We start from the raw sequence: 23806 nt of genomic DNA on the forward strand, positions 1-23806 counted from the left end.
CCTTTTCTCCTGACACCACAGACCCCCAGGGAGCACAGCAGGCCTACAGTCCTGCCCATGCCAGGACAAGGGCCAGGACTGAAATGACCTTTGGCCTCCTGAAGGCACGCTTTTCACTGTCCTCAGGACTTAAGGGTCAGGACTTTGAGGGCATGTGACATCACTGTGGCCTGTGCTGTCCTCCAAAGTGTGGCCTGCCTGAGGAAGGAGAGGGCCCCCACAGTGCCATCACACAGACTGGGACAATCCTGCATCTTCCCTGATGATAACAGTGGTGGCTGCTCAGGGACCAATATGTGTTAAATTATTTTAGTTAACATGCATGCTTTAAATTTAAGTTAAATATGTCCTGCAGTGGCAGAGATGCATGCTGTGAATTTCAGTTAAATATGGCCTGCATTGGCAGAGGAATTAAAAAAAAAATGCTTAATTGTATTTAAACTGATTTGGCCTCTTATGTCGTTTGTGCTGTATACTGTGTGTATACAAGCTTGCTACTGCATCCATTCATTTGTTTGTTCATTTGTTGTGTATGGATTTGTCCTGCATTTATTTCAGTGTGCAGACATGCAGGGTGTATTACATACAGACCTTTGAATGTGTCTTTATTCTTGTATTGTATAATATGCTTTGATTCTGTGCTTTCTATCATGTAGAGTCACTGTGAGGAGGAGCTGATTGTTTACCTGCTTTGATTTATCCTTATTCAATAAAGGAATGTCATGTTACTCTTTGATGTGTATTTATATTTATATGGGATGTGTGTTTTATAGTCTATGGGAAACTAATCTACTATCTAATATTGCAACATCTAAAATCATCATTTATCATCAAATTAATGATCACAAATGTTTAAATGACAGGGGGTCTAGTTTCGACACTTTACTAAAATAATCGCCTAAGTCTTTTTTTTTTTTTTTTTTTTTTTTTTTTTGGCAAAAATTAGTTTTTTGCCTAAATCATCTCTTGATGCTGGCCACCTCTGGTGAAATCACCAGCATCAGAACAGGTCATGCCATTCTACCCCTGAAGTATAACTGCCTAAATCACTTGTGTGCAAAAACTGTGACTTTGGTAGTTTTATTTTTGCCTAAGGCAAAAAAAAAAAAAAAAAAAAAAAGTTTTTAGGCTATTTTAAGCATTTCAAGATGGCAGCGGTATCAAGAAGAAAGAAAATTTTCTCTGCCAGTGAAGTTATTTCAATGATCCAGGGCTCATCCTCAATTGGTAAGTGATGAGGTTTAGTATAACTTTGGCATATAACATATTACAATTGCCTAAGTCAACAAAGGCATGTTCAGAAATTTGCCTAAGTCATTTATTTCTGTTATGTTACATAATTGACTGACATTGTTTTTAGTATGTCAGTAGTCATCTTTTTTTATAACATTTTTGAGTGAAATTATCAATAAATATCATAGTTAATTTTTGGTGAATTTTTTTGTGTCCTGAGATAAGGGATAAGATTAAATAAATCCTGGAACTTAGCCTGGTCTGGAGCAGGCTAGCTCCACAGAATATATCTCCATGGTAACTTATATCAAAACATATCCTGCTATCCACTATCCTACTTTTGTGCAACCGCATCAAGGATAAATTAATCCAGGATAACCAAGATATCCCGGCTTAATCCCTTATCCTAGTTTTGTGCAACAGGCCTCTGATGGTGTTACAAAGAGCTCAAATGCTGATTTTATGTCTTGAACATGGCTGACAGTGTATCTGCTGGGGCCTGGAACCATTTTGATGACATTAGCAGCACTGAGTCTACCCTGTTGTTCATGTGGGGAGAGGGACCATGATACCTCTCCATTTTTGGAAGGTAACGTGTCTGCTGGTGGTTGAGAGACAACAGGAGGGTCAACACTGAGGGTTTCATTCTCATCAGAGGAGGATGCCTCATAACCAGGGTCTTCCTCAACATGATCCTCTGTCTCAGACACATTCTCCTCTGTGTCACTTTCACTGTCAAAGAGCTGTGACAAAACCTCACTTGCAGAAAACCTTTGCTTCGCGTTCATATTCAGCTAAGAGAGAGCATAAAGTGAGAGTACACAGAGCAACAAGAGAAATGATTTAGAAGGCTGCTGTGCAAGCTTCTATATGTTTGCTCCTGCCCCATGTGGTGGGAACTATCAATGTCCTTGTGGGAACCATATTTCCCCACCGTCACAGCGCGGGAAATATCGAAGTTGTTGTAGGTATTATGTTTTCCCCTCCCCAATATCTCCCCCCATATCCCCCATATGAGTGGTTCCCATACTACTTCAGGTATGGTTATGTTAGCTTAGGGCCCTAAAGCAGAGGGAAGTTTTTTGAAGATTATCAAATTGCATGTTATAGTGAACTCAATATCATCCAAAAAAAAAAACCAAAAATGTGTGTAAAACGGTGTTTTTACAGCTAAAACAGCCTGGGGTCAAATTGACCCCAAACACCACCGATGCGTACAAAATGCGTACAGGACACTGAAAACATATCATTGTGTGAATTTCATGTTTACCCGGTAGTATCCATTAAATTAGGAAAAGTCATAAAATATGAAGCAAAAAAAATGATGTTAAGCATTTATTTAGAGACGTTAAAAACTGAATGGGGTCAAATTGACCCCAAACATAATAGGAGGGTTAAATGTGATGAAAACTTGATTTGTCTCAGTGGTAATATGTGTCCAGAGTCCAGGTTAATGAAGTAAATCAAGAGTCAGAGGGAGGAGGCAACACCATACCAGGTCATGTTCACACAGGAAGCTCATTTCTGTGCTTGTGTTGAACATAGCCTACTCATATTGTTATCCTAGCAGTGGAAAATGATTAGTCTTAATTAGTTTGAACAATTAAAAAGACATGAAAAACAGCTGGAATATTTGTAATCCCCCATTTGTAATCTCCCACAATGTAGTGCTTTTGCTGATGTGAAAAATGTTCCCTTGCCAAATTCATAGAAATTGAACCCAACAATTTCATAGCAAGTGTTCATATATAAATTTTTGTTTATGTCCCCCCCCCCCCCCCCACACACACACACACACACAGTTCCTCCATCTGCTTCTCAGCAAACAACCACTCCTTCTTATTAGCATTCAGCAGCTCACTATCACAACAACTCCACGACTCCTCCTGGGTCTTCCCACGAGAGACTTCCCTCTGCTCTAATGACGGCAGCAGGGTTGGCATAGATTTGCTCGGTTTCCTGAAATTTGGCATAGCGACGAGTTTATATGAGCTGTTCAAAATGTCTAAAAGTCAAATCAGACAAATTTTAATAAATGCAACATCTTGTATATGATTAAATGGGTGTATATGGCTTCTTACATTTAGATGTCTCTCGGTGCAAACTTTGACACAAGCAAATTATTCTATCCAAAATAAGGGCCCGATACAGACCTCTCAGCGCAGGTTTCATGCTCAGATTTGTTTGAAGTTAAATACATTCAAACTTAAGGGATTAAGAGGATGGTTTGTGCTGTGCAAGGAAGATTAGCATTTAAAGTTTGCAGTTTGTGTGCTACTCCCTTGCTCTCTTGTCTTAAAGCCAGCAAAGCTTGGCTGTTGCAGTTGGCAGTGCAAGTCCGGCTCTAATTTGTAGCAGCAATTTATAGCTCTTAGAATATTACTCCATGTTCAAACACCAAATCCTATATCTTAGGTCTTAGATCTTGTTTCTTTGCCAAACCTCCCACCTGTATTCTTTGCCTGCCTATTGAAAGCCAAGTGTTACATAGGGGGTATGTATCTTCCAGCATTCAAATTCATGAAAAAATGGGGAATATAAAGAACCTGAAAAAGTGTGAAAGCCTGCCTTCCTTACCTGTCCCCCTCTTCAATTTTTCTCTTGCCCTGCCTTATTACATATCACATTTTTCTTCCCTCTGCCCTCATTTATGTCTCATTTTTCTCTACCTACGGGCTTGCCTCAAGGCCTTCTCATTGCTCTTTGCCAAGCAAGCCATGTCCTGTCTTGCTGATATTGTATTGTCTGTGGTTTTGCTGTCCTTGTGGTTGTTGTTTAAATTGTGTTGTTGTTTTAATTCTTTTTCTATTCTTTTAATGCACCTTGAGTCCTCACAAAACAACATTTCATTTCACTACCTGCTAGAGCGTGTGGTTGAAATGACAATAACCAAGTCTGAGTCTGAGTCAATACCATTTATCCCTCTTGTATCAAACAGACAGGCAGATTTGACCTGTATGTTTAGCTGAAGAGTGTACAGGTTGTGCAAGTTCTGAACGGCCGATGATACTAAGCCTAATGGATGAGCAACAGCACCGAGTGAGAAGTCGGAGCACTGTGTATTCAATGTGTAACACACTTCCCATCACATACAACTGCCGTGTATTACATCACAATTCTTTACACTGACTGTACAACTGATAAGCAAATGGAAGTGAACAACAGGCAGCACCGCAATGCAAACAAATTACCCTGTCACACACTTCTCCAAGAAGCACCGTATGATAACCATTTGTGAAAGCAAGACAAACACAGCGGTGATGGGAGTGGTCAGAGGTTTAACCACACTATTTCCTGTGTGTTTCATAGACGCTTGCACACTGACAGGACGTGGAGGGACTGAGAGGAGATCACAGTCAGAGAACTACTCGAAAAAAAAATTATTAACAAGTAAATTATTCTGCAAAACAGAGAAAACAGAGGTGAGGGAATATCTGAATAAGGCACCTCAGGTTTAAGGGTAAGCTTTAGCCAGAGCAGCACAGTGAAGCGAGCACACCATGGATGTTAAGACCCTGACGGCACCTGTTGGCATTGTGCGGATGCTGGAGGTGATTTTCACCTGTATCTCCTTCAGCCTGGTGGCATCACTGGGCCACATTACCTACTCCTTCTGGACATGGTGCATGTTCACCTGGTGCTTCTGCTTCTGTCTCACTGTCCTCATACTTGTCCTGGAAATCACCGGTGTCAACCAGAAGGTGCCGATCTCCTGGGATGACTTCACCACCGCTTTTGCCATGCTGGCGACCCTCATGGTACGTAACGTCTATCAGTCAGTCGTGGGTACTATATCTACAGACATTGTACCAGTAACATTTGTCAGACGGTGCTGTTGAAATAGATGAGTGATTAGTACATTTTCTGTAGATGATTAACACTTTACAACTTATTAAAACGACTAATTACATACTGTAAACTGAGATGTGAACTTTGATCAGCAATACTATATTTTTGGAGGCCAGATAATTTCATTATTGGCCAAATCAATAATCCCAACCGATCTAAAAGTGTCACCAAGTTAATTAGATCACCGTGTAGCATGATAGGAATTGAATGATAGTTTGATTTCAAATATCAAACAACAATATGGCTCAAACAGATATTTGTCTTGTATGTATTTTGAAGAGTTATTTAGGTTCATATTGTTTAGCAGCACTCCTATATTTTTTTAGTCATAATGGTATAAAAATGCTATGAAAAGCTTGTTTTTCATGTAAAAACACCCATCTTTAGCAGCCAATGAGCACAGCTTGTTCAGTCAGGAAACTCCTCGGGTACCATCAGCAAACTAGTTCCTCATCTCACTCCCTAAATTCAAAGCCATTTAAATGATCAGCTTACCTTGACATGTTGCTTATCCAGCTTTAACCAACCTTGTCCACGGCTCCACCTACTTAGATCTGTTTTTAGGTTCTTTTATGTTGCATTTATCCCTATGAAATATGTTTATGCAGCAACAATTTATGAAACTAAATGTGTGCAGCAGCTAATGTAAAAGTAAATCCAGTCAGCCAAAGTCAAACCCGTTGTCAGGCCTCATCATTTAATAAATATATTTCCTATAAGTGAGTTCTATGTTATCCCATATTTGGGCTTTGATTAGGCATGTAGAGGCTGTTTTTCATTCAGATGACAACAATCACGCGTTTGATTGATTTGTTGGTTTGAAATGTGATGTGTCATTGTAAATATGAAACTTGTGCTAAGATAATAATGCAATACTGATTTTTTTTTTTTTAAAGCTCTTGTCAGTCCATGTACACTTGATTTACTTGTAAGTTGTGATATCCTCTTGTGCTCAAGCACAGTATCTTTAGCCAGAATGACTAGGAAAGGATCATTCTACAATTACTTTTTATTTATTTATTTATTTATTTTGGCTTTTCTTTCAAACAGATCCTGTCAGCATCCGTCATTTATTCCACCTTCTTCACCTGCTCCTCCTGTGGCAGGCAGATTGGTGCTTGTGTTACTTCTTTTCTGGCCTTCCTCCTGTATGCCACAGAGGTCGGGCTGACCCGTGCCAAACCCGGTGAGATCAGTGGCTTCCTGACCACGGTCCCAGGCCTCCTCAAGGTCCTGGAGGCCTTCGTGGCCTGCATCATCTTCATCTGCTTGGACGACAACCATTTCTCAAGGTTTCCAGGGCTCCAGTGGTGTGTTGCTGTCTACTCCATATGCTTCATTTTTGCCCTTGTCATCATCACCTTCACCATCGGCCGCCTGTTGGCTCTCCTCCCTGCACCTTTTGGAAAAGTTCTCACATGCTGCAACGTGCTGGCTGTGTTGATGTACATGACCGCGGTTGTCATCTGGCCAGTATACAGCTTCAAGGAGCCAAGGCCAACTATTTGTGCTCATGTTAGGTGTCCTGGCTGGGATAATTTAGTGGTGGTTTCTTTCATGACCTGTTTCAATCTCGTTGCTTATATTGTGGATACTGTTTATTCTGTAAGGCTGTCCTTTATCAGCAGTGCATAAGTTACAAAATCCCTTGATCTTTCAATTCTCAGCAAACTTGGAAATGCACTTGAAATGAAAGACTGAACATGAATGAGCAAATGCTATGTAGAGAACTTTGGCAACCACTGTACATTTTTTTTTTTTTTTTCAAAATATTTTTATTGTTAATGTTGCTATCATTATGTTACCAGTGATACCGTTATTGTCATGTATTAGTTTTTACACTGCAGTCGTTAATTAATAATTTCATCTGCGGAGGAACAGGAAGAGTAAACTTTCTTTCCTGTGTCCTTCTCTCTTTTCCTTCATTATCGCATTTTTGAGTTATCCTGTTTTATTTCAAGAAAATTTTGTCTTTACGTACATTGTGCCAAACTATTTCAGCATGATATATCAATATATATCTCAATATAGTTGGATAGATAAATAATAGTGAAGCATTCATTTATTCACATGTGCTTATATAAGCTATGTGTTTCCATGTAATCTATTGCAGCACCTCTGTGGCCTTTCAGAATCATGATACTAATTTGTTTAATGATTGAGCAGCAACGATGCAGGTACCTCCGTCTCCTTCTCCCACGCTGTTTGCTAGGGTGTGGTTGTGTGTGTGTGTGTGTGTGTGTGTGTGTGTGTGTGTACATTTCAGGATGGAATGCAAGGGAGCTGCAGGGCCTCAGCCCAAGGTCCATCTCCCCGTGCTCACTCCCTCTGTACAGAGCAGTATGTAGAGACACATGTCTTTGCCATGTAGACAGGCTTCTCTAAAAGTTTTCTGCTGCTCTACTCATGAGTGCCCTGGATAATTTCAGCAAACAGACATTAAAAAAAAATCAGACATGCATGAACTAACCTTAGTAACACCAATATATCTTGTATTTCCTATATGTTTTCTCATGTTATGATGGAAGGAAGGTCATTTCTTCAGTCTTTGAATTCCTAGCAGCTGCAATCAAAACCATGCACAGTTGTCATAGGTATTCAGTTTTTTTGTGCTGTAATTTCTTTTAGACAGCATTGTTGCCCTCAACCCCAAACCTCCTTAGTTTCCCTAGCGTTTCTGAGCATTTTTTTTTTTTTTTTTTTTTTTTAATCTAACATGGTTAGTCTTGTAATGATAACAATGCCCTGTTTATTATAACCCCCTCTCACTCTGCCCTTCCCTGAATAAACAATGGTGTCATCTCAAGTTGGTTATCTCTACAGTATTTGACATTTTAAATAGCTTGCATCATGCCTGCCACTCCTCATCAGGAAGTAGCAAAGTGCTTTGGGCATGAGGGTATAGGTGATTTTTAGCAAAGGGAAACATTTCTATATGCTTTTTATTTTGGGGGCATTTTGCAAAATGGGGAAATCATAAGACTGAATTTTGCTGTTGGTTGTGCATCATTATTTACTTTATTGCAAATGCACAGACTGTAACTTTGGATATGGTGAAATATTGTCACATAAATAAAACAGGCACATCTTTAACACAGTTCAGCACACAGTTTGTCTTCGTGTCTATTTTGTTTTATTTTTGTTTTTGTTCCCTCAAGCCAGGTTTGCATATTTCTCTATGCTCACCATTATTCTTTATCTTTACTTTTCCTCATTAGTCAAACTAGGAGAGGCCGTACCTTCTATAAAATCTCTCTGAGCTCTCCCTCCCTCCAAACTCATTTGCCCAACCCAGGAAAAATGAATCATCTCAATACAAAGGTAGCATAAACGCAGTTTCCTGTGGGAGGGGGCCTACACTCCACCGATTGGATGGAGATTAGCATCTGAATAGGGCTTGTGCCGAGGACCAGAGTCCAGTCTGTTTGTCATGAGTCGAGCATGATAAGACCCAACCAGCATCCAATCAGCAACCCGAAAAGGGTGATCATAAACTGCAGAGATAAGCCCATAGGGACATGCAGGATGCTTTGTTTGAATACGTGGCATCCCACAGCAGTTTCACTTAAGGAACACACCTGTTCAGGCTCTAGTCTGCATGGACTTCTTCATTAGTATCTGCATTGAAATCCGCAGGAGCAGTGCCAATGTCTGAATAGGCCTTGTCGTGCTGACGCATGCGCAATAAGGAGAAGGAGAGGATGAGCAGAGCAGAGGAGAGAAGGAAACACCGAGGAGGAAACTGACATTGCAAGAACGGTTCAGAAAAGGAATGAGAAGGAAAGTAAGGTTTCAAAACACGCTGAAGGAGGTGAAAGTAAAAGTGTACACAACCTCTGGCAGAGAGATTTATTGAGGTCAGACAGACTGACTTTGTCTAATCAAACCATGGCGCGTGTGGATGTGCGGTCCGTCACCCAGCCTGTGGGCGTCATGCGCCTTGCGGTGACCATTCTCACCTGTCTTTCTTTCAGCCTGGTGGCAAAGGTGGGGTATGTATCATCCTCCTACTGGGCGTGGTGTATGTTTACCTGGTGCTTCTGCTGCTTCTTCACCCTCCTCATCATCGTCCTGGAGTTCACCACTCTCAGCACCAAGGTACCCTTCTCCTGGGATGACTTTACTACTGCCTTTGCTATGCTGGCCACCCTCATGTGCCTTGTCGCCTCAATCATCTATCCCACCTTTTTCACCTGCAAGACCTGCTACTACCAGATCGGTGCCACTGTAGTGTCCTGGGTCTGTTTCGGTGTGTATGCCGGCGAAGTGGCCCTGACCCGTCTTCGTCCTCGCGGGCAGAACAGCGGGTTCCTCTCCACTCTACCTGGCATTTTTAAGATGCTGGAGACCTTTGTGGCCTGTCTTATTTTCACCTCCCTGGAGCCAGGCCAGTACTCTGGTGTCCCAGAGCTCCAGTGGTGTGTGGCTGTGTACTCCCTGTGCTTCATTTTCACCATCCTCATTATCGTGCTCAGCACAGGACAGCTGCTCTCATTTGTTCCATTTGCCTTTGACAAGCTGGTAACAATCTATAATGTGGTGGCAGCACTTATGTACATGACGGCCTTGGTGGTTTGGCCACTCTACAGCTTGCACAAGAACAGCAGACCCAGTGCCTGTGGCTACCCTTGTGCCTGGGATAAATTGGTGGTGGTCACCTTTATGACAATTGTCAACGTTATTGTTTACACCTTGGACGCTGTCTTCTCTGTATGGAAGGTGTTTCTCACCAGGGACCCCTGACCTCTCAAACACTGAACCATCAACATGGACTCTTTTTGGATTCTTTTCAAAGCCCTTTGGTTAAGGGCAGAATGAGTAGGATTTGTTGGTTGTGGTTTGTAAACACAGCATCCTCCCTGGCTAAGCTAAACGACGGCAGCTGTTTCCTAGGATGGTGATGGAATGAGTGCCATTGCCATCTTAGGAAAAAAATGTGGCCCGCAAATACCTACCTGTCCAGCAGAAACCGACCACTGCCATGTCACTCTTCATCCTCATCCTCCCTCAGCGCTCGCCTCAAGCGAAAGCCAACCCCAGATTCTCTCTATTTGCCTATTTGTCTTTGCCTCTATATCCTTTTTCCACAGTTTGGTGCTATTGATCTGGCGCTGCACACTGTGATTGGCTGGGAGCAACACACATACCCACTGCCCAAAGGCCAAACCCCAGAGGAGTCAGAAGCTCAGCAAAACAAGAAAATCCAGGCAGAGGGCGGATACACACACCAACACACACTTCTAGTGGCTCATAAGACATGACATTTTGTATGAGACCTACTCATTCTGCCTTTAAGGGCTTCTGTGCCCAAGGGTATGAAGAGATTTATTATGAAGAAATTAATTATTTTGTCAACACCTCATAAACGTCCAAGATGTTTACTCCCATGTATATTCTTATGAAGCTGTATGTCAAGTCACAGATGAGGAATTACACAAAGGGGAAAGTTACTTGCTCAGTACAACATGCAGAAAGGAGTAGGTGGTTAATGATTAATAGTATCACTGTCATATAAATAAAAAAGAAAATGCTTGGTAGAACTTTGGATCCTGATACACAAACTGTGTCATATTGAATTTGGTCTTGAAGATAGCACGTAACATTCTGTATGTAAACTGTGTCAAGTAACAATCAAGACTGAATGATGGTCAAATTGTGTATCTGAAAAATCTGTTCTAAAATCTAAAATCTGTTTTCTATATTATTCCTACAATACAGGGCAATGACAACAGAGAAGAGTGTACTTTGTGTGTACTTCATTATTGTATGTCCAACAAAAAGAGTGAGCAAGAAGAGCCAATATTGGAAAAAAAAGAAAGAGAATCACTGATAAGAGAGAGGAAGAGACAAGGATAGAGACATAAATGATATAGAGGTGTGGAGACACAAAGGAGAGATTTCAGGGAATATAATAGAGGGGATGTGTCAGGAAAGCGAGAGAATGCATCAATTTGTTGCCAGGTGTCTATCTGTCTCTTTTTTCTCCTCCTCAGTTATGTGGTTGCTGGTGTCAGTTGACCCCAAAAGCGCAGAACAGCGATGGAATACTTCAAAGTATTACAAGAAGACGTCACTCAGTTCTTGCCTCTAATCCTACATCTATTGTACCACTTGGCACACCAATCTGAGTGAGTGGCATTTAAGTGAACTCGGGTCAGGAGGGACAACTGAAGCGTGAAACTCTGCTTTTCTTCTCATGTCAGCCTTTCAGAAAGACACAGGACACAAAATAATGAAAAAGAGATTCATGAAGACAAGCTACCCTCCTGATAGAGGTCTGCCCTGTCTAAGTACGACGGACAGAAGAGTCTGCTTTGGTGTGGTCAATGCAAGTGAAAGTCACAAAACCGGAGGAAATGGGTGTCGTTCCCTGTGTTATCCACAGCATGTACTGTTAACAAAAACAATTCCAGTAAATGACTCAGCTATGCACTCCATGGAAAGACAAGCATGCCAAACTATGATTAGGAAAAGGAGCTGCGCAACTAGAAAAGATACAGTGAATATGAAAAAGGGAACATACAGCACTGTGAAATGTCCAAAATTTTGTGGCACTTTTTATCTCTTTGGTTTGCTTTTTAACTACAGCATCAAAGTTACAGTGTCATATCTTCATCCGCAAATAAAGACCCCTATATTTTTCTTGTTTTTTTTTTTTGTTTTGTTTTGTTTTTTTTTTTTTGTTTTGTTTTGTTTTGTTTTGTTTTGTTTTGTTTTGTTTTAAAGGGAGTTGTTCCTTATCCAATGTGAGGGTCTGAGGACAGAGGATGTTGCATTGCTGTAAAGCCCTTTGAGGCAAGTTTGTGCTACTGGGCAACACTAATACACTGACTTGAACTGACTTGAATTCTAGCTGAGGTTCAAACTCCTCCCATGCCATTTTCTGAGTGAATAGAGACTAATATGAGACGTGGGCGTACTGTGTCAGTCACTACGTGACAGAAGTGGAGGAGTATACGTGTTTGGTTCTGCCGTTGTGTCTAGTATCTTTGAGCAAACTCATTAGATAAAGGAAGTTAATGTTAAACAGTGGTGCTGCTGAAAGCTCTTGCATGCCACCGTAGATCAACTGTAATCGATGAGCCAAGCATAGTCACCCTTAAAAAAAGACGTGTTAATTCTTAACACATTCTTGAGTAGCATTTGGAGAACACGTTCATTTGGTAGTAATAACGTGCTGTGTGTTGAATAAGTAATACGTAAACTGTTTCCTACTGTTGGAACGTATGAAAGAAACAAGAATCCCAGAATGTCAGTGGGAAGCTGAAATTATTGATGTGAAGAACTCTTAAACGTATATCTGAGATCACGTCCTGTATTTGATTTAGATTATTAGCAAAGCAAAACAAATAAACAAACACACAAACAAAAAAACATGACACCAGTGTTGTCTGTGGTTAGAATTATCAATGAAATGCTCATTATTGCTAAGAGTGCCTGACCTTTTTAAAAGTCACCTGAGGCATCCATTACAGAAAAGAACAACTGCAATATATACAGCACGTAAACATGTCACCTCCCTCGGCTGGCACAGGCGGCCCGCAGGACAAGCTGCACCGTCCCTCCAAGTTTCATCAAAATCAGGCTGCCGGTGCAGCAGTTAGGGCCTTACAACGTTTGACGTTTTGACATTTAATTCTATGCTCCCATCAGGCCAATTAGTGTAACTTTTTAAAAAATAAGCACCAAACACCAGCATAACACCAGCACATAGTGCTAAAAAGCATCTTTGCTCCAAGGTTCAGCAAAATCACTCCAGTAGTGTCTGAAATATTATGTTTGAATTTACATTGCTGCTCACAGTAGTAGCTGGTGACATTACCAGCTCAGCCAGTCCTGACAGAAGCCTGATAGATATAGGCTAGTTTGTGAATAATGAAAATAGTATTGAGTGGTTTTTTGTGAAATCATAAATATACAAATTATTCTTTTATTACATGAGTGCACACAGAACAGACTAATGACACCTCTTTCTGTGGATTTCCAGAAATTACAGAGAACACAAATTGTTGTAATGTCAGTATCCTAATCAATAGCACAGTCCATTGAACAAAATAAGTAATAATGCAGCATCTCAGGAAAACACTGATAAAATATTCAGCATTTACAGCTCGTTCCTCTCCTGTGGGCCTGGAACACCGAGGGCAGCATTTACTAACTTTTTTTTGTGGTGGTTGCAAACCCTCTTCATGCGTTAAATAGTGCCAATTTAGGCTACTATACCAACACAATGAGCACATAGTGCCTATAAACAGACCAGAAGGATGGCCACTAATTTTGTTTGCCTCTTCCTTCTCTTTCACGTTCCCTCTCAAAGAGCAAAATGTTTGGTAGGGATTATGGAAATGAACCACCTATTCTGATTCATCCAAAAATATATAGAAAGATAGAAGATGCCGTGAAAATTAGGCATTTAGGTCGAGCAGGTCACATGGTAATAAGTAAATTTGTGGCTCAGAAAATTCCCTGATAAAGATTGCAAAAAGTTCACAGACAGACAACCGATGACCTGATGATGGCTTTGTCTCCAAATTTCCACTCAGTTTTATTTGAGTTGTGTGTTTTAAAATGTGTGGTTAAGTGTAAATGTACCTGTCTCCCTGGGCAACAAGGGTAGACGGTTTGTGTACATGGAGCCAGACAGGCTGAATGTAGGTGAGTGAGTTACTTTCCAGGTCCAGGAGCTGCTCTGCATCCACACACTGTAGATGCATACATTTCATATATTTCATACATTTCCTCTGCCATCATGGTTACTGGGTACAGTACTAAGTAAGGTCTTGAAGGTCTGCATGTGCTCAGATACTGCTCAGATACTGTTAGATTACTGTTAGATCCATGTGTACATAGGGTAGGGTGCCTGGCTTATTTACACTAAAATCCTGAATTCTTCTTCATGTAAACATCCAGCTTAAGGCCTAATGTGGAATATTAATGTGCATGTAAACACACACTGTGTTTAAATAAGGATGGAGCTCTCACAAACTTGTGAGCCCCGTGTGTTGCCTTGGAATCAACAAGTTCTTTCTATATTCTTTATATTTAATTATTTCCCTTTCATTTCCTCTTAACCAAGGCTGAAATATAACTTATGTTTTGCAAGCTATAAGATAAAAACAGAGTGTCAAAGGAAACTTTATTCATGTCACTGGTTATTTCCTCATTAAATTCACATAGCAGTAAATGTTATATACAAATAAATACAATGATAATATAAAAAGTATTTGAAGAAATTATATTCAATACCAGAGTGCAAACATGAACTGTTGTAGTTAGCTTTTTTTAAATAACAGACTCTGGCCCTGATCTGCTTTTCTGCAGCTGATGTTCGTGTCCAGACACACACTGTGACCCACTGAGGTGAGCACAGATGACCGTGGCTAGAAGTAACAGTGCATGAGTCACTCCTGTCGCTTTCTTTGTGGTCATTATCAGGTTTCTCCTCTCATTAGTGGCATTTCATTTTATGCAAGTACAATCAGAGATTCCCTACCCCCTCAGGACTGGAGGAGGAGGATATACTGACGGTGAATCACCTTGAAGGAGTTGGCAGTAAATTGACAATATAAAAATTGTACTACCTGATAAAACTTCTTTTGAAAACTTAGAAAAATGAAAAATGTGTTAAAACAATAGTGTATTGCTCCCTTTGAGTTTGCTTTAGGTTCAGTTCAGTTTCTTTTCAAATGAATTTTATTCGTACAGCGTCAAATCCTAACAAAAGTTATCTCAAGCTGCTTTATGTGAAGGAATTTTCTCTGTGGGTGTGGGTCACATTCAGGCCCTTTTGAGCTGCACTGATAAGACGTCCTGTCTCCATGCTGCCAAGGCCAGAAGTCAGAGGCATGCCAGACACAGGGAGGCAAGAACAGGCAGATTGAAAACATGAACACAGAGCTGTTGACCTCTAACGTGGCTCATCCCATTAACCAAGATCTCCCCCATGAGCAAGCACATGAGACAGTGGCAAAGAAAAAAACGTTAACTTTTAACAAGGAAAAACCTTCAGATCAGATCCCAGCTCTGGGTGGACGCCCATCTGCCTCGTGTGGCATGTGTGCACCATCCAGGGGGTTTCCTTTCCCCATCTCTATAGAAATGGTCTTGGATATATTATTGTCATATAGCTGCCTTTTCTTTCCCCTCTGTTTCTGGGGAGTTACAGTAAAAGTATGGCTGCAGAACATATCCTGCACTCATTTGGTCTGTACTGTGGATGTCTCTCTGAAAACTGAGAGATAGGGAGGGTGCGCACACTCATGGTGCAATCCCACTGGAAATCACGAGGACAGTATAGTGACAGGGTGTCAGTATAGTGCAACTAGTGATGCAGAGAGGTTGCACAAACTTGTTCGCAACTTCCCACATCTAAATGATGTGACATCGCCACTGCACTGGGAAAAAAAAAATGTATTAGTATGTCATCAATTTATTGCCAAACAGGCTGAACTGTTTCATCTCTGACCTGCCCTCTAGTGGATAAACCTCAGTTGAGCCATCAGGTATGTAGTGAAGTGCATGAGCAATGCTGCTTGCATAGCATTCATATACGTCCAAATGTGCACATATGAAACACGAGTATCTCCAGCCCCTGATAAGGACAATTGGTAACACTTTACAATAAGAGTACAACAATTAACATTAGTTAACTTTAGTTAATGCCATAATGGATAATTAACTGTTAGTTAATGATTATTATGGCATTTTACTAATGTTAATAATATCTACAATAACCCTTAAATAACATAAATTAATACCTTAGCATGAACAGTATTAGTACATGATTCTTAGACACATTACTTAACGGTTAGTTAACTGTTACTTAATGTTTATTACCTGTTACTTAATGTTTATTACGGCATTAACTAATGTTAATTGTTGTACTCTTATTGTAAAGTGTTACCAGACAATTTGTGTATGTCAACATGGTGAAGAAAATTAATGATATCTTGCCATTTTCAGAAAAAAAATGTTTCCTGAAATCCTTCCTTAGAATTTAAAAATAAACCATTTTGTTTAAAAAAAAAATGCTAATGATCACAGAGTTATCACTGTTTCATCGGACAAAATCCCTGTTTTACCATTGGCTGTCCCTGGTTCTATCAGTGCTTTAGCTGATTTGCTTGCCCAGTTTGAGCAGTCTGAGCTATTGATCCTGGGTGACCTAAACCAAAACTGGTTATCAAATGACTCATCCAGTTTAAAGGAGATGTGTGCAAATTTCAACCTGTCACAGCTAATTGAGGAATCAACCAGACCCAATTTGAAGGATCCATCAAAATCTACCCTGATTGACTTAATCTTTTCAAACAGGAAGGAAAACATTACAGCAGCTGGGGTTTTCCCACTTGGTTTCAGTGATCATTGTCCTGTGGTATGCATACACAGCTGTAAGCAGAAAAAACTGGGGTCTAAAATTTTTTTTAAAAGGAATTTTAAATCCTTTAACAGTCCTTCCTCAGTGACCTTGCTGACAGTAATTTGTGTCACACCTCTGACAAACCTAATTTTGAGGCAGCGCTAGAATACCTCACAAATGTTTTACTTGCTGTCATAGATAAACATGCACCACTCAAGAAGCTTAGGATTAAGGAAAGATCAAGCCCATGGTTTAATTCAGAATTGTCTTTGTTATTCAAGGCAAGGGACAAAGCCTGGTCACAAGCCAGGCGTACTGGAGCAGCAGCTGATTGGCTCGTTTTCAGACAATTTAGGAATAAATACACATCCTCCTTACGGAAAACAAAAGCAAACTATTATACTGAACTGATTTCCAAATCTGCCTCAGATCCTTCAAAATTCTGGAAAGTGGTAAATACAAAAGATAAATCTTCTTTATCAATTCCATCTCATATAATGTTAAATGGTTGTCTGGTAAACGAGGCATCTGATATTTGTCATGCTTTTAACACTCTTAACGCTTCCGTTGGAAAAATGGCTGACATCGAACACTCAGGAGCAGCCTCTTGTTCTAAGCTTTTAGCCCATTTATCAACTCCTGTTTCTACTTCTCCTGCCTTTCCTCAGTTTACTCTACAGGTTGTCACCCCCTCTGCTGTTAGTAAGGCACTGCAGGCCATTGATTGTAGGTCAGCAATTGGTGGGGACAACCTAGAACCTTTCTTTTTAAAGCTCTCTGCCCCTTTTATTACAGAGCAGTTTACTTATCTTTTCAACCTTTCTATGTCTAGAGGAATTGTCCCTCTAGTTTGGAAATATGCTCACATAATCCCACTGCATAAAGGTGGTGATAAAAATGACTTAAATAACTATAGGCTGATTTCCAAACTACCCTGCCTTGCTAAAATACTGGAATCTCTTGTAAATGAGCAGCTCAAATCATTCCTCTCAGAAAATTCTGTGTTGAGCCCAAATCAATCTGGCTTTAGAGCCCAACATAGTACCATCACTGCTACTACCATGGTTTTAAATGATATTATTTCTGATGTTGATAACAAGAAATATTGTGCGGCACTTGTTGCTGATCTTACAAAAGCATTTGACACTGTTGACCATGCTCTGCTGCTTCAGAAATTATGTGTTATTGGTTTTGATTTGAATGCCTGTAATTGGTTTTGTGATTATTTTTCTCATAGACAACAATCTGTAATCCTGGGTAAAAATCACCCTAAATTCCTGATACTGGCAAAAGGGGTTCCTCAAGGTTCTATTCTGGGTCCAATTTTGTTTTCAATTTTTATTAGCAATATTACAATCTCTATAACAGGCTGTAATGCTCATCTCTATGCAGATGATACAGTCCTATACTGTTCTGCCGATACTGCTCAGTCTGCTGTTGAAACCCTTCAAATGGCTTTTAATACACTTCAAGATGCTCTCTTCAAATTGAAATTATTACTGAATCCAAACAAGACTAAATTTATGCTGTTCTCTCATAGTGATGTTGATATCAACATACCACTGTGTATCACGACCCTGGACGGTCATAATATTGAGAGGGTCTCAATATAAATATCTTGGTATTTGGCTGGACGAAAAACTTAATTTAAAGTTTCATATTGCCATGCTTGTTACCAAGCTGCGTCAGAAAATAGGGTATTTTTATAAAAATAGAGACAGCTTTCCTATGTCCTGCAGGAAGCGGGTAATTGAGGCAGTCTTCCTGTCAGTCCTGGATTATGGTGATGTCATTTATTGCCAAGCATCTGCTTCCACCCTAAAATTATTAGATGCTGTTAACCACTCAGCCTTAAGATTTATTACTGGTGACAGTTATTTTGTCCATCATTGTGTCTTGTATGATAAACTTGGCTGGACTTCCCTGTCTGTTAGACGGAATAGGCATTGGCTTGTTTTTGTTTATGAAGCCCTTATTGGAAGGCTTCCTCATTATCTGAGCTCTCTATTGAGGTGGTCCAGTATGAATTACTCCACACGCTCTTCCAATTTTTTGTTGCACCAAGGACCACGTCCACGTACTGAACTTGGAAAAACTGCTTTTAGCTTCTGTGCAGCTCACAGCTGGAACATTTTGCAACGTGACCTGAAGCTTGAAACAATTGTACACCTCGACCAGTTCAAATCTTTGATTGCTGATTATTTTATTCATAATTGTCACCCAACCTGTCATTAAATCGCTACACTGGCTTCCTGTGAGTCAAAGGATAGATTTTAAAATCTTACTGCTGGTCTACAAAGCCCTGAATGGTCTCGGACCAAAATACATGCTTGATCTACTGGTTCCCTACGAAGCATTGGGACCCCTAAGGTCATCTGGAACTGGTTTGTTGTGTGTTCCAAGAACAAGAACCAAGCAAGGTGAGGCATCATTCAGTTATTATGCTCCTCACCTGTGGAACAAACTTCCTGTAGATCTGAGGTCTGCTCAATCTGTCAGATCCTTTAAATCGGGGCTAAAAACACTACTGTTCAATGAAGCGTACTCTTAGATTCAATACTTACCTGTTGTATTGCCTGTACCATTTAACTACGCACTGTTGTTTTATGCCTCCTTCGCACTCCAAGGACTACCTGTTGCCTTTTATTTTTCTACTTCTTTTCTTTCCACTTAAAGTGATGCAGAATTTTTGCCAAATAGTCCGATGCTGGGAGAGGACCTGATGTCGTTGTGGGCGATGTCAGAATGGGTCTAGTGTCAGAAAAAGTTCTGATGTCAGGAAAAGTTCTGATGTCAGGAAAAGGTTCTGATGTCGGGAAAAGGTTCTGGTGTCAGGAAAAGTTCTGATGTCGGGAAAAGGTTCTGATGTCGGGAAAAGGTTCTGATGTCAGGAAAAGTTCTGATGTCGGGAAAAGGTTCTGATGTCAGGAATGTCAGGAAACGTTCTGACTTCGGGAAAGGGTTCTGATGTCAGTGCAAGTTCTGATGTCAGTGCAAGTTCTGATGTCGGGAAAAGATTCTGATGTCAGGAAAAGTTCCGATGTCAAATGTCAGAGATTCCAGGGCTGAGGACTGAGTCCGGACTGAAATCTCCAATAGGAGAGGTTTCAGAGTCTAAGGAATTAAGAGGTTGGGCTGTCAGCATCCCTGCAGGGGGTGACCGGGAAGTCCATATAGCTCAGGCAATGTACTAAGCCTGTTGATATTTTATGTTACTGCATTTTATTTTCGCTATCATTCCCAATTCTATTTCCCTTTTTATTTTATGTTACTGTATTTTATTTTCGCTATCATTCCCAATTCTATTTCCCTTTTTATTGACTGTCTTTATTGTTTAAAATTGTGTTTTGTTGCTTTTAATGTCTCTGTAAAGCACTTTGAATTACCTTGTGTTGAATTGTGCTCTACAAATAAATTTGCCTTGCCTTGCCTTGCCAATTGTAACTGTTTTTAATTTTGTCCCTGTTTTATTCTGTTTTAATTCCTGTTTTATTCTGTTTTGATCCCTGTTTTATTCTGTTTAATCCCTGTTTTATTCTGTTTTAATCCCTGTTTTATTGTATTTTTGCTATTTGTATTGAAATTTGTATTGAAAGTGGTTACTGTAACACAGACAAGTACATGTATCAAGTGTCCTACTGGGCTCCTGTGACCCTTCACTTAAATGTTCACTGCTGAACTTCTCAGTCTTCCACGCTGAAAGGCCCTGGTACCACTTTCCTCTCTGTCCTTTGTTTCCTGCATCAGCTGGCAAACACTAAAACTGAAGTTTAGACTCGTGGCTGCATGGACAGTGCTGTGGTGAGGGACAAGGGTGGGTCCTGGTTCAGGATACAAACAAAAGAGATATTGAACAGTACAGTATAGCGGTGGGTGTTTACAAGGTGAGATGCGATTACAGAATGGCACACATGAACACTGACATATACAGTGCATACTCACACCAGCCATCCTCTTTAACATTCATTATCTGGAGTTCCTGCTCGTCCAAGTGTCACCGCTCCTGTCTCTTCCAGCGTGGGGTTCATAAGACAAATAGTAGCTCAGCGGCACCACATGACGTTTGACAATGTAAGGTGTCACCCGCTGTCACAAGTGTTACGGTCACGATGTGTAGGATGGCGTGCTGATAAACAGATTCATATATGACTTTGTTGCTGTAAAATAAGCTGTCAGCCATCAGCTTTTACTTCTTTCTGACGGAGGCCATGGACGTTCATAGATATCATGGACAATGTGGGGTTTATGGTGCTTGTATGTGCTTTTCATGCACATATGCCTACAGTTTTGAAAAGACAAGAATCCCGAGCCCTGAAAAAACTCTGCTGAAGAAAGCAGGACTGGACAGAGAGCCCCTCACTCTGGTCTACAGTGGGAGAGAGCATTCGGACCAGAGGCATCACACGACCCTGTCTTCTAAAAATTACATTCTTATACAACTAAACTGCTTTCTCAATTAAATTTTGAGGGGAGCCTGTTTTGTCACAGTCCAAGTGTCACCGCTCCTGTCTCTTCCAGCGTGGGGTTCATAAGACAAATAGTAGCTCAGCGGCACCACATGACGTTTGACAATGTAAGGTGTCACCCGCTGTCACAAGTGTTACGGTCACGATGTGTAGGATGGCGTGCTGATAAACAGATTCATATATGACTTTGTTGCTGTAAAATAAGCTGTCAGCCATCAGCTTTTACTTCTTTCTGACGGAGGCCATGGACGTTCATAGATATCATGGACAATGTGGGGTTTATGGTGCTTGTATGTGCTTTTCATGCACATATGCCTACAGTTTTGAAAAGACAAGAATCCCGAGCCCTGAAAAAACTCTGCTGAAGAAAGCAGGACTGGACAGAGAGCCCCTCACTCTGGTCTACAGTGGGAGAGAGCATTCGGACCAGAGGCATCACACGACCCTGTCTTCTAAAAATTACATTCTTATACAACTAAACTGCTTTCTCAATTAAATTTTGAGGGGAGCCTGTTTTGTCACAGTCCAAGTGTCACCGCTCCTGTCTCTTCCAGCGTGGGGTTCATAAGACAAATAGTAGCTCAGCGGCACCACATGACGTTTGACAATGTAAGGTGTCACCCGCTGTCACAAGTGTTACGGTCACGATGTGTAGGATGGCGTGCTGATAAACAGATTCATATATGACTTTGTTGCTGTAAAATAAGCTGTCAGCCATCAGCTTTTACTTCTTTCTGACGGAGGCCATGGACGTTCATAGATATCATGGACAATGTGGGGTTTATGGTGCTTGTATGTGCTTTTCATGCACATATGCCTACAGTTTTGAAAAGACAAGAATCCCGAGCCCTGAAAAAACTCTGCTGAAGAAAGCAGGACTGGACAGAGAGCCCCTCACTCTGGTCTACAGTGGGAGAGAGCATTCGGACCAGAGGCATCACACGACCCTGTCTTCTAAAAATTACATTCTTATACAACTAAACTGCTTTCTCAATTAAATTTTGAGGGGAGCCTGTTTTGTCACAGCTTGTTTGTAACGTAGCACAGGAACATTTGTGATCACTTGTCTTGTTTATGCTCCATTTTGCATTCATGGTGCTCACAGCACAAACGGCACAGCACGGTGTCTGCTGACGACAGGCCATTCATGGTTTGTGCGGTTGAAATGGCAGAACTAGAAGTGAGCAGCAGGAACTAGAATAAAGCTCGGGGAACTGAACATGAGAACCACATAACACAGGCTGGCAAACACAGCGAACCCACGAAGAACAAGCATGAGAACAGAATTTAAATACAAACTGAACTGACTGGCAAACTGGCACACACCTGGAGAAGAGGAGGGGACACAAGACTGTGGAGGGAACAGGATCGGCTGAAACAATACAGCAAGGGCAGGGCTGGTGAGGCAATGCAGGTCAGGTGTGGAGATGAACAAGCTGACAAGACCACAGAGGAACAACAGTGACAAAATGAGCACAGCAGACGAAGATACAACCAACCCTGCCTCCTAAAAACTACATTCCCATACAACTTTTTTTTTTTTCTTTTAACTTGTACAGCACTTTGGTTCAACTTTTGTTGTTTTTAAATGTGCTATATAAATAAAGTGGTATGGTATGGTATGGTAACTATTTAGGGGTAAAAGTATTTTGTTGCGGATTCTTTTTGTTTCTGACAGGCAGCATTTTCGCCATTTTCATTTCTTGAGCCACCAAAAGTACTTGGTTCAGGTTAGGTTTAGGCATAAAAACCAGTAGTCGGTAATGTTATGTATGCTAACTACCATTACCACTATTGCCCGGGTCACCTGGGTGAAAGTCAGTTGTTTGACCCATCCACCTCCCCACCTACTTACCCTAGTGTGGCCTTGAAACTAAAAGATTACAAATAATTTTTTTAGGAAGCAGGGCTTGAAACAAGAAACACCAAGTTCAAAACATGAGTCAGTACACAAATCAAGTCTGTAAGGTAAAACACAAAGTCCAAAACACCACAGAACCGTAACACTTAAACCTGACTAACGGGAAGCATTCAAATCTATATGTGCTTGTGCAAATGGCAAAGGAAGGCTCTACTCTAGTCTATCCTGTTTCTATAAAAGTGAATCAAGCTCCCACACACACACACACTTTCTCTCTCTCTCTCTCTCTCTCTCTCACTCTCAGCCCCATCCTCTCCTCACACACACACACACACACACACACACACACACACACACACACACACACACACACACACACACACACACACACCTGCCCACCAGTGGTTATTCTGAGCTCCCTGCGCCAGCAGCTTGTTTTATGTGCAGGCCCTGCAGTGCTGGCAGAGGACTTGCCGGGGTTAAATGGAGGCTGACACTGTCGCTTCTGTAAAAGCCAAGTTAGTGTCAACGCTTAATAAGATGTCTCTTTTTAGAAATTTTCTTGTCTCATCCACCCACGGACCACTTAAAAAAAAAAAAAAATCAGTGTAAAATTTGTAAGTGTCCTGACAAGTTACAATTATGGTTGTCAAATGGATTTATTTTAGATATAAAATATAGCCTTTCCATCGCTCCTAATTAAGTGCTTGGCTGTGCTCCCTGAGGACCGGTACAATAGGTTTTTGTTGGACGCAATATGACACAGTCACATTTATTAGCATAATGAATGCAGCATTATTAACGTGCCGTCACTCATTTGCCTACAGACAGTGCAGCTCGATGCATGTTTTAGGTCAACTTTACCACAAAATTCACCAGAGGTGGAAGTTGCATGCACTCAGGTTACTGTAATGGACTTATTTGAGTATTTTTGAAGTCAGTAATTTCAGTAACTTTTACTTGAGTACATTTTTTTCAATCTACAGGGTGTCCATAAAGTCTCTTTAAAATTTAACAAATTTATTACAAAAGCAAATG

At 40.8% G+C, this 23806-nt stretch overlaps 2 protein-coding genes across 2 annotated transcripts; both read left to right on the top strand.

The window, feature by feature from the left end:
- The first annotated feature begins 4572 nt into the window (after positions 1-4572).
- LOC115363971 (myeloid-associated differentiation marker homolog) lies at positions 4573-8170 on the top strand. Its single transcript, XM_030058350.1, has 2 exons — positions 4573-4991; positions 6133-8170. Exons 1-2 carry the CDS (start codon positions 4734-4736, stop codon positions 6715-6717), a joined length of 843 nt encoding a protein of 280 aa, XP_029914210.1. The 5' UTR covers positions 4573-4733; the 3' UTR covers positions 6718-8170.
- An 800-nt stretch (positions 8171-8970) lies between these two features.
- Positions 8971-9825, top strand: LOC115363115 (myeloid-associated differentiation marker-like). The gene has a single exon (XM_030057199.1). It carries the CDS (start codon positions 8971-8973, stop codon positions 9823-9825), a length of 855 nt encoding a protein of 284 aa, XP_029913059.1.
- Positions 9826-23806: the final 13981 nt, after the last annotated feature.

This window comes from Myripristis murdjan, chromosome 8 (genome assembly GCF_902150065.1).
Source record: "Myripristis murdjan chromosome 8, fMyrMur1.1, whole genome shotgun sequence".
NCBI classification, from domain to species: domain Eukaryota; kingdom Metazoa; phylum Chordata; class Actinopteri; order Holocentriformes; family Holocentridae; genus Myripristis; species Myripristis murdjan.

Bases quoted from the DNA above. Each gene is read 5' to 3' on its own strand.
- LOC115363971 (XM_030058350.1), top strand. From the start codon at position 4,734: ATGGATGTTAAGACCCTGACGGCACCTGTTGGCATTGTGCGGATGCTG. The intron at 4,992-6,132 runs GTACGTAACGTC...TCTTTCAAACAG, and splicing joins CCATGCTGGCGACCCTCATG to ATCCTGTCAGCATCCGTCAT.
- LOC115363115 (XM_030057199.1), top strand. From the start codon at position 8,971: ATGGCGCGTGTGGATGTGCGGTCCGTCACCCAGCCTGTGGGCGTCATG.